This window comes from Gymnoscopelus microlampas (assembly GCF_963454915.1).
Source record: "Gymnoscopelus microlampas genome assembly, chromosome: 10".
In the NCBI taxonomy this organism is placed as follows: Eukaryota; Metazoa; Chordata; class Actinopteri; order Myctophiformes; family Myctophidae; genus Gymnoscopelus; species Gymnoscopelus microlampas.
In genome coordinates, this window is record NC_139947.1 from 28,532,560 (window position 1) to 28,543,662 (window position 11,103).

At 40.6% G+C, this 11,103-nt stretch overlaps 1 protein-coding gene across 1 annotated transcript in view; it reads left to right on the forward strand.

Moving 5' to 3' along the window:
* pkp1a (plakophilin 1a) overlaps nucleotides 1-10,823 on the forward strand; it is a 29,090-nt gene extending 18,267 nt beyond the window's left edge. Inside the window, exons 8-15 of the mRNA XM_084069336.1 lie at nucleotides 1,120-1,237; nucleotides 3,907-4,074; nucleotides 4,191-4,361; nucleotides 5,059-5,212; nucleotides 5,735-5,921; nucleotides 6,866-6,950; nucleotides 8,122-8,216; nucleotides 8,432-10,823. Coding sequence (XP_083925462.1) covers nucleotides 1,120-1,237; nucleotides 3,907-4,074; nucleotides 4,191-4,361; nucleotides 5,059-5,212; nucleotides 5,735-5,921; nucleotides 6,866-6,950; nucleotides 8,122-8,196 — 958 coding nt within the window. The 3' untranslated portion in view covers nucleotides 8,197-8,216; nucleotides 8,432-10,823. The remainder of the gene's footprint in view (nucleotides 1-1,119; nucleotides 1,238-3,906; nucleotides 4,075-4,190; nucleotides 4,362-5,058; nucleotides 5,213-5,734; nucleotides 5,922-6,865; nucleotides 6,951-8,121; nucleotides 8,217-8,431) is intronic.
* The last annotated feature ends 280 nt before the right edge of the window (nucleotides 10,824-11,103 follow it).

An 11,103-nucleotide genomic window follows, 5' to 3' on the forward strand; every position in this document is an offset into this window, starting at 1 on the left:
TACTACACTTGTGAGGGCCAAATGTTCCCGCAAGTATAGTAGAATTTAACCCATTAAGACCTGAGGCCGATTCTCCAAATGCCTTCGAAATGAGTATTTCTCACACTTTTTCTTAATTAAAAATGATTCAACATCTTTCAAACACTTACTTGAATAGTCAGCGTATACAATCTAAAATGACACAGATGCTTTCACGGTTTTAATGGATTAAGAAATACTGTCGATATTGTAAGGACAATTTGCGTCATCCTCGGAAGAGAAATGGTTGTTTTATGGTTGTGTGTGTGTGTGTCGTGCACTGAAAATAGCTACAAGCTCAAAATGTGCGGCAGCATGACACGTTGTGAGCTTGCAGATCAGCTAAAAATGGCTTTTACAAAATTGCAATCCTAAAACAATGTGTCATTTGACTTTGTGTCTTGTAGTATGCTCATGTCCCTACCAGAGTAGGAATTGACTGTGTGCAGACCACACAATCAGTGTGTATGCACACACACACACACACACACACACACACACACACACACACACACACACACACACACACACACACACACACACACACACACACACACACACACAGACTGTGTGCAGACCACACAATCAGTGTGTATGCAGACTATGCACACACACACACACACACACACACACACACACACACACACACACACACACACACACACACACACACACACACACACACACACACACACACACACACACACACACTTGTGGTGTTGGGTGTGTCTTTGGTAACCATGGTTATCAATTGCCTGTTCATTTGTAACGACACGTGAATAGACACTATTTAATGGGTTGTTGTGTTTGTTGGTTCAGTTCTCGCCCTGATGAAGACCTTAACCGGTCGAAACATGTTGGCATTTTTATAGAATAATATTTGTTTTAACTTCACTTCCTCGCCTCCACATCTTTTGAGTGCTCGGATCTCTAAATACTTTTTTAAAAGTTTACAAGTCCCGCTGATCCCAGAAGCACCATACACCTTTAAGACTTTTTTTTCTCTCCTGTGAGCACCCGGTGTGTCTTTTGTCTGCAATCCTAAAACGTTGATGTCCTAAATGTTGATAGTAATACAAACGTGTGTGTGTGTGTGTGTAGGAACCTGAGCTGCGCACAGATGAAGGAGAGGCAGGCCATGAGAGGTTGTCGTGGTCTTATTGACTCCATCATGAGCTACGTGGAGTCTTGTGTGGCAGAAGAAAATCCAGATGACAAGGTAATAAACTCCACACCTAAGTCTGAGAAACCCACAAGATCTCACTTCAGTAAGCCTGGTGTTGCTCTATATACACCACACCCACACTAACTCCCTCCAGCCTATCTCCAACTATCACACATGTACGTTGGAGAATAGTGATAGTTAAACCACTTCAACTCTATCCTGGGGGTGAATATTCGGTGACAATGGCAGATCTACATGGTCCAACCGAATGGAGGATATGTGCATACATATTGCACTTTGTATCACTGTGTTAATTCATTCAATCCGGTAATGCATCTAGATCTGCTATTTTTTAAAGAATCGTGAAAATATGTGCAAATCTTTGAATATATATATATTTTTAAAGCGAACATTTTAACTCAAATCGTTGCTTCTGGGGGGGGGGGGGTCCCTGGAACAAAACATTTTGAGCATGGGGTCCACGGCCAAATACATATCATTTTTTACATGAAAAAGGTTAAAGAACCACTGATATATATACAAATATATATATATATTCAAAGATTTGCACACATTTTCAAGATTAAAAAAAGTATAGCAGATCTACAAGCTCATAGCGTGGCACTATGAGCTTGTATATCTGCTATTTCTTTGATAGCTAAAGAAATCTGAAAATGACACAGATGCGTTCCTGGTCTTAATGGGCTAAAACTAATCTTCAATTATGTTATCTAGAAAGTAAATCTATAATGGCCAACTATGTGAAGTGTAACTCCATGTAATTACTGCAGTGACAGCATGGCTGTCTTACCTTTGTAGTGGTTTAATCTTTAAAGGACTATGCCGGAATGTCCTTGTCTTTTCACAAACTACCACATGACACCTTGCTTCACTATTCTGAGGCAAACATGTGGCATTGTGACAGATAGGCTATTTATAGGCTATTTGGTGTTGAGACATAAAAGTAGTGGGCCTAGGATAGAGCCCTGGGGGACCCCTGTTCAACTAAGATTATAGGGCAGCGGTTCCAAAACCTTTCTGGAGCAGGGCCCACTTTAAAATCTCAGTTTGGGAATCACTGAAATAGGGTGGTTAAATGAATAAGTGGTTGTGGACAGAGGCCAGCACGGCAGCTATGATCTCATAACAAACTCCTCCTATCTGTTGTGTATCAGGTGTCTGCTGGTGTGCATGTGTGTTGTTGATGCACTTCAGAATGTGTTCATTCTGCATTCTCTCTCACTGATCTGATCTTTCCTAATAGGACGTGCCTTGAGGACATAGAGTACACGCATACCCACCCATCTGCAAAAACAAACACATGTACTGTACACACACATACGTGGTGTGCACATTCTCTATCTCTCTCTACAGGGTTGACTGGGGTTCCAGCGTAGCATTTAAGATGCCCATCTATTAGATATATATGCTTCACAATGCAAACCCATGTACAGTATATATTCACACATTTAGACATGAGCTTTCAGATAGAGGCACACGTACAGTACAGCATAGTAAATATGATTGCGTGTGTGCGTGTGTGTGTGTGCGTGTGCGTGTGCGTGTGCGTGTGCGTGTGCGTGTGCGTGTGTGTGTGTGTGCACAAGAAGAGTAATTTATTGACCCCCTAAGAATAAAAAAACAAATTGCTAAGAAAAAAACTACAGCTATGTATCTGCTCATTCCGCAACAAGTGAAGCTAATGAAGCGTGTCTGAAAAACCTGAACCAAACCAAAACCTAGTAAAATAGTGAACCTAGTCCATAACTGCCTAGAGGCCCATAAAGATTAGCCTGAGAACTTAAAGGTAAGGTAGGGTACCTTTAAGTTCTCAGGCTAATCTTTTATTTAGTATTATATTTACTTTGGTTAACATAAGTGTTAAATAGCTATATATTCTGATAGTACTCATAGCTATTAGAGTGTTTGTTCAGTAAAAGGAGTCGCCATGTCTCTCCTCTTTATTGAACAGAAAATGCATTTTCAGTACTCTCTCCTGATTGGCTTAAATGTTGTCACATACCTGCAAATGTACTTATATTCTGTTTACTATAGAGCTGGAGAGACCCCTGTGACCGAACAAACGCTCTGTAGCAATGATTACTATCAGAATATAGCACTTGAACCTTTTAACAAAAAAATATATAACTTACCCTACCTTTAACCACTTGAACCCCATATACTTAAAATAGCTGCAACCTCCCATCAATGACCAATGATTCACATTGTAAGCTTGTAGATCTGCTATTTTTAAAGATTTTGAAATGGTTTGACATTTTTAGAAAAACATGAATTGCCTATAATATGCCCAAAAAGGTTTGAAAGAGGTTAAGGTTTTTTTTCTCCATAGAATTGTATTTGTATTTCTTTCTGATCTGAATCCAGTACATGATGTACAGACCCTACAAGCTAAAACAGCCATGCAAAAGGTTGGCATAATGAAACAGTGTTTGATGAGTGCTGAATAAACATGCTGTGTTTATAGTTGACACCTGACTAGAGGTTAGTTTGTCTAGCCTGTATCCAGATTCCAGAGATGATTCATCGCGACCGTGGGAATGCTAAAACATCTACGGATTGTTGTAATTATATGACAATCACGGGTTAGAATGCATGTGGGCATGGTTTCTAGAATTGAGCAGCACAGGGCATTAAAGTAATTAATCTCCTCTCCTGTTCTGTCCTGTCCTGTCCTGTCCTGTCCTGTCCTCTCCTCCATGTAGTCAGTGGAGAACTGTGCATGCATCCTCCATAACCTGACCTACCAGTTGGAGGTCGAGTCCCCCGAGTGCTTTGCAAAGTACAACCCACCAGAAGAAGACACTTCTGTCGTGAAAAAGATCGCCACCATTGGCTGCTTCAGTGCCAAGAGCAGCAAGATCCCCAAAGAGGTGAGGAATCACAGGGTTTTATCAAATCAAAACACTTCCAATGTCTTGCCTAAATCCAGAGGAAACTTTGATGCCACCTCCTCTCCTCTCCTCTCCTCTTCTCTCTTAACTATTAGATTAAGATTGATTTGGAGGACCCTGAAGACACTAACCCATCGGGCGTTCACTGGCTGTGCCATCCTAAGGCACTGAAGACCTACCTGTCACTGCTCGGCTCTTCCCAGAAAGATGCCACCTTGGAGGCCTGCTGTGGGGCCCTGCAGAACCTCACTGCCACCAAGGGGCCGGTGAGAGGCAACAGTTAATAGAAATTATCAGTTTAATCGATAATAAAAAAATGTATTCAAAAGCACAGAAAATACAGATCTACAAGCTTGAGATTGATTGATGTACTGATTGATTGATGTACTTTATTTAGTAAGACATGAGAAACAGTACGTGGAAGTACAATTCACAATACAAGGTCTACTAAACTGGATAACACATAAAAGCACTAAGCTTGTTTAAAATGAGTTCCCACGCACACTGTGACACGCAATGTGACACTGTCACATTGCCACGTATTTGGGGGGGGGGGGCTGGTGTACATCTGTGCTTGTACATCTGAGCTTGTAGATCTGTGTTGATACGTTGATGTAGGATTACATTTTTTAAGTAATTACCCAGAAATTTGCTTCTCGATGAATGGAAAAAGTAAAAGTAGAATAACCACTAATAAGATAATCGATAGTTGCAGCCCATGTGTGTACGGATGTTTTACAGGGAGTAGACAGACAGACAGACAGACAGACAGACAGACAGACAGATAGAGTGTGAGAAAGTCACTAACTAACTAGTGGCCAGACTGTTGCCATCCACGATTTTCAAATGCTTCCGTGAGCATTCAGAGATTGATGGAATAATTGTCTGGCTACGCGAGACTACTACATTAACTATGAAGGAGAAATGACCTTTCACCCCCTCGTGGTTTGGTTTACTTTCCAGGGGTCCAATGCCATGAGCCAGGTCATGGTTCAGAAGCTGGGGGCTCTGCATTACGTCTCCCCTCTTATTCAGTCTCCCAACCAGGGCCTGCAGAAGGCCGCTATGTCTCTGATGGGCAACCTGTCACGGACCAGCAGCCTCCAGATCTCCATGGGTATGGACAAACATCACACAGCCAGGATGGATATTAGAGCTGCACAGCTGATTATTTCCCCAGATATTGTGATCATGGTTTATTTCTGTAAGAATCTGTAAGAAAAAGAAAAGAAAAGGCATCATCATCAAATGATTATTATTATTAATATTTTTCTGTCTTACCCAAACCTGATATTTACACCAACCATTGTAAGGCTACTGCAAATGACTCTTTTCAAGTTGGTGTGGCTGATATGCCAAATGTTTTTATGCCTATTAATCGTGGAAAGTAAAATCTGATTACATATACATATTTACTCAATTTTATTCACAGACATTGTGCAGCATTTGAACATCTCATTTCAACAACCCAAATCTTGTATGGGGGTTCCTGTGGCACAAAATATTTTCAAATGGGGGTCCGCAGCTGAATACATACTGTGCATACAATTGTTATTTGAGGGTCCTTGACATGAAAAAAAGATTGATAACCATTATTGCTCTTAAAGTCCATGCTGTGTGCTTTGTCTGTCCCGTTCAGCACGGCAGCTTCTCCCTGAGCTGGCCGGTCGCCTGACCTCTGGCGCCAAAGAGATGGGCAACTGTGACGACACCATAGCGTCCACGTGTCACACCGTACGCGGCCTGCTGCCGGTCGATGCCGAGGTCAGCAAGAAGATCCTCAACAACGAGCTGGTGACGTCACTGACCGACATGAGTGAGAACGAGTAAGATTTGCCCTGCAGTGCAACGACCTACCGCTAGTAGCCTAATGCAGCAAGGACTGCAAGATATTGTAAAGCAGAACCGAACATTGTAATACCAATACTCATCAGAATTTGTGTAGCAAATATTGATCGTTAAAAAGAAATACAATTATTGACCATTTTCATACACTGTATATATAAACAGGTAGAAGGATAGATAGACAGACAGACAGAGGTGTGTGTGTGTGTGTGTGTGTGTGTGTGTGTGTGTGTGTGTGTGTGTGTGTGTGTGTGTGTGTGTGTGTGTGTGTGTGTGTGTGTGTGTGTGTGTGTGTGTGTGTGTGTGTGTGTGTGTGTGTGTGTGTGTGTGCGCGTGTGTGCGTGCGTTTGCGCGTGTGTGTTCCTGTGTGTTGCAGAAGAATTATGCATTATACTATGTTGTTATTAGGGTTGTTTATATCTAACTTTTATATTTTACCATCAACTTATAGTACTTTTATAATACATGATGATACATGATGATACTTGGTTGCTTGTAAGAGCCTAGATGTCTCCACTAGGTCTGATAGCTATTGTTTTAGTTACACCCTGTCTTGTTATGGTTCGGCTTGTCCTTGAAGCAGCTACAGCTACAGGTCTCAGTGTGGTCTGAGACCTGTGCTCCTTGGCAGAACTACACAGACCTGAGTGCTATTGTACTTCTCCCTGTGATATCATGTACAGTAAAGCATAACCATCACCTCCTATAATATTGTCTCAACTCCTATTGCCTCATCAATTACCGATTGATCCAGAATTCCACGACAGTGTGCATTATGACAATGTGCAAGAGTGACACATGTAAATGTGTGGCTTTGTATTTAAAATGCCACAATATTGCAACATTCTTGTAACACGCATATCGCCTATTTATTTTTATTTTGTTCTTGTTTATACAGAAACACAATATTATTCTGTCCTTCTAGGTCTTTTCCTAAAGGCAGTAAAGCAGCAGCATTACTGCTCTACAACCTATGGCACGAGAAGAGTTTGCAGGGGACTCTAAAAAAGGTAACACCACTCTAACACAACATGCAGCACACAGGTTAATCCGGGAACGCATCTTTGTCATTTTAAGATTTCTTTGGCTGTTCAAAAATAGCAGATGTACAAACTCATAACGTGGCACAGAGTGCCTGCTATGAGCTTATAGATCAGCTATTTTTTAAATAAATCGTGGAAATGTGTGCAAATCTTTGAATATATATTTTTTTAACATTTAACATAACATTTGTAACTCAAATCTTTGCTTCTGGTGGGGGTCCCTGGAACAACATATTTTGAGATGGGGGGGGGTCTGTTGACATTTGTTGAATCCCCAGAAGCAAAGATTGAGAAAATGTCGCTTTAAAAAAAAAATATATATTCAAAGATTTTTCAAAGCAGATCTACAAGCTCATATGAGCTTGTAGATCTGTGTGCGGACTATACAGACAAATGGCTTCACCTGTTGGGAGGGGCTGGGTTAGATGTGCAGGTGATGTACTGCAGTGCTTTCTCAAAGTGGACCCCCAGGGGTCCTCGGAGGGGGTTTCCAGGGGGCCCCCAGCTAAATGATTGAACCAAATGAAATGGACCCTTTCAGGTCTGTAACTCTGAGAGCGTAAGCGTAGCAATGGAACCAAAGGGGTCCATTTGGTTCAGTTTGTACACTCTCAGAGTTATGGGGGTCCGTCCGTGGCCTAATGCATAGCAAACTGGGGGTCCTTGAAATGTAAATGTTTGAGAACCACTGATGTACTGTACCGTACAGTATGGTTTGTGCGGGCACGTTCCCGGCCCTCTCTCACCCTCCCCTCCTCCCCCCCGCTCCCTTGCACACTGCCCCACCCACACTCTGGGCACAGAGTGTGCCCCACTGGAATCCCGTGAGACCGGTTCTCATTCCTCACTTGTCTGTTAGTTGAGGGATAGTGAAGGGTGAGAAGAAGATAGATTAATGCTCATCATACTTCGTCGTACAATGGTGTAATGCGCCGGGAAATAGCCAATATGCTACTTTCGGCACAAGACACCGTCGTGTGATGAAGAATTATAGTATAATAATTATATAGATTACAAGGAAGTGATCAAGAAAATGTAAATGTAATCTGATTAGCTAAATTAGACTTGCGTGTGTGCGTATGTACATCTGCTTTGCTATTCTAACCATGTGTTATTGTGAACTCTTTTCCATGTGCAGCTGGGGATGGCCAAAGCTCTGTTCATCAATGACGCCACCACCGCAGCACACAAGTCGGTACAGGTCATCGAATGAGTCATCATCATTACACACAGGTATTGAAAGCTCTCTTTCTGGGATCACAGTTAAAATGTTATCATGAACACTGTGCATTCTTGAACTTTCTTGAACTTTCCTCGAAACTGTCTTTAATTATCAACCCCCCTCTCTCTCTCTCTCTCTCTCTCTCTCTCTCTCTCTCTCTCTCTCTCTCTCTCTCTCTCTCTCTCTCCCCCTCCCTCCCTGTGTGGCCCTGCTCCATCATGTTTAGATACTGCGGTGGATGCGCCCGTGCCATGTGGAGAGCTCAAGAGCCATTGTCGCAATAATCACCTTCATTCATTCACTTAATGCCTGTTGAAAGTACCTGTCAATTATGATACAATGATGTACATCATAATTGCTGTAAATTATATACTGTAGATGAAAGAGAGCTTTTATTGACACAATCATCTTGAGGCTTGCCAAGTGTTGTTTTTTTATAGCGTAGTGTACATAATTAATTTGGACATATCTGTGTATTTGTAATTGTACATAATGGTGAGTGTGTACGGGAAGTATAAAGCCTAATTTAATTGCGTTGCGCTGTTAGCTTGAAAATCTGCTATTTTCGGCGAGTGACGCGGTCATGCGACAAAGTATAAATTAGGCTAAAGCACGCTTGTGATGAAATCCAGTGTTAAAAGAATCCATCTTATCTGCATGGGCAAAGCTACCTGCAGACAAGGTCAAATTCTCAAAGGGCATCGTTGGTAAAACTGTCCAAAAAGAATGACTAAGGGCCCGTTTCCATATAGTCCCAGCTCACCATGCCTCTGGTCCTACTTGCCTCGGTTTGCTTTGCAGTTACTCAACATTTATTCATTTCTCATTTACAATATCTAGTTTATTTTTTTGTTAATAGTTGAATCCCCGATTCTGTGGATCTAAAAGAGTGCAACACAAAGAGAAATAAGTGCAAGAAAGTGTCACAGTGACATTTATATTTACGAGAAAAGCTAAATTTCTAACACCAGCAATTATACACGGAAGACATCCTCACAAAGAGAATATGCAAAATACAAATATAAAACAACTAAACGCCCTACTCGAGAGCAATGCAAGTTGGTAATGCATGCCCCACCCGGTTATACAATACCCGTTGTCAACACATACACATACATTCTTGGCACTGGTACTATGTACCAGGAACTAATGGAAAGGCAACAAAATTGTGTAGAACGGTGGCGTGCCGAGCCGAGGCTATGCAAAGGAAAGAGCCACAAATGACTGCCCAAGTATTGTTGCATGGAGGAGCGAGACATGTCTCTAAAGTTGTGTGAATTTATTTTCAAACATGCTTGAATAGGTTAGAGAGGGATCAGCGGAGGTGTCTAGGTTTCAGTAGCCGCCATTGGATAAACGAACCGAAAAGGAAAGTAAATAGTAGGCTGCATGTTTAAAAGAGAAAAGGGGGTTTGGGTCAGACAGGTTATGTTTCTTTACTTTACTTTCCCTGCGACCATAGATGTAAACCCTTTTATGATACAAAAAGTCGGTTCTAGAGAACAGCAATGTTTTTTTTTTAATGTAGGCTGTTCATAATTTGGCAATAACGGCAAGTCTTGGAAAAATACAAAACTTGTAGTTAGGATGTTGCCACACGACAGCACTGTAAATATTCCATTTCTAAAATACTCAGTGTATGGAAATGATCTTTTTCTTACCTTTTCTGTATGCATCATTCATTGATCTAGCTGTTTATTATTCCATTTCTGTATGTTGTCTATACTATGTTAGTTTTTATAATTAACCAAAACTGCTTCTTGTGCCCCCAATATTAATTGCATTGTTCTCATTCAAGATAATCATAACTATAAATGGCAGAAATAATCTACTGAACATTGTTTTGTTTTTGTTTTTTAAAGGAGACTTAATTGTTACCAGGGAGGGACTAACATGGAACTCTAATACATTTGTGAATCATAATCAAATCATAAAAACTTACAGTATGAATACTTATGAAAACTTATGAAAACTAATGATACACCTTTTGCTGAGACTTGCTGAGACATACATAGGTTCTGAAAAACGATGCTCAGACAGTCTATATCTGTAGGTTTTATGGTAAGAGTGAGTGGAAGTGTGGAATGTAATTTTGGAGAAAGCTGTATCTGTTGCCTTGTAAGATCTAAAACATGCAGAAAACAATATGTAGAATATACTGTACTATGTACAAAATAATTTGTCAGTGGTCTTTCATTATTATTTCCACCATGTTCAAAATAACCAAACTTTTCATGTGCATATTACAGTATATATTTACATATTCTGGGCCTAATCTTAAATGTGAAAATGGCGTTTCTTTGGAAACCAAGTCAGTTGAAAACAGATCTCTTGAATGTATTACATTTTCATCCGTGCCAAATTCTGTGTACCATGAGAAGTATCTAAAATAACATCTACTTTCAGATTAGCAGTTTTTAGGAGCGGGACTAATGTATCATAATAAAGCCCACTTGCATGAATTTACAAACAATTAGTGACATTTTCTAGACACGATTTTGCCTTTGTCATTGACCTACATTCTTGTAAATATGTCTAAAATGTTTCTTTTTATGGCAGCACCTTTATTCTTTAATGTTGATTAAATGTGTGAGAAGCTATTTTTCCACCAAATACCATCTCCATCTCTTTGTTGTCTTTCCAGTCGCCTGTCTGTCTGGGTGAATACAGGTTAGAAGAATCAGCAATACTGATCTATTATTAAGTTCTGGCTATTATAAAATACCCTGCATGCACACACCACCAGTTTGTGGTAGAGACAGACACAGAATATTTGACTGTAACAATTGAAATCAAAGTGGTTGTTATGCACATACAATACCATTTACAAAAGTGATGGGTCGCGCTCAGAATGACAAGAGTGAGTTAACTTTTTTATTTCTTCTCCATGTCTCATGT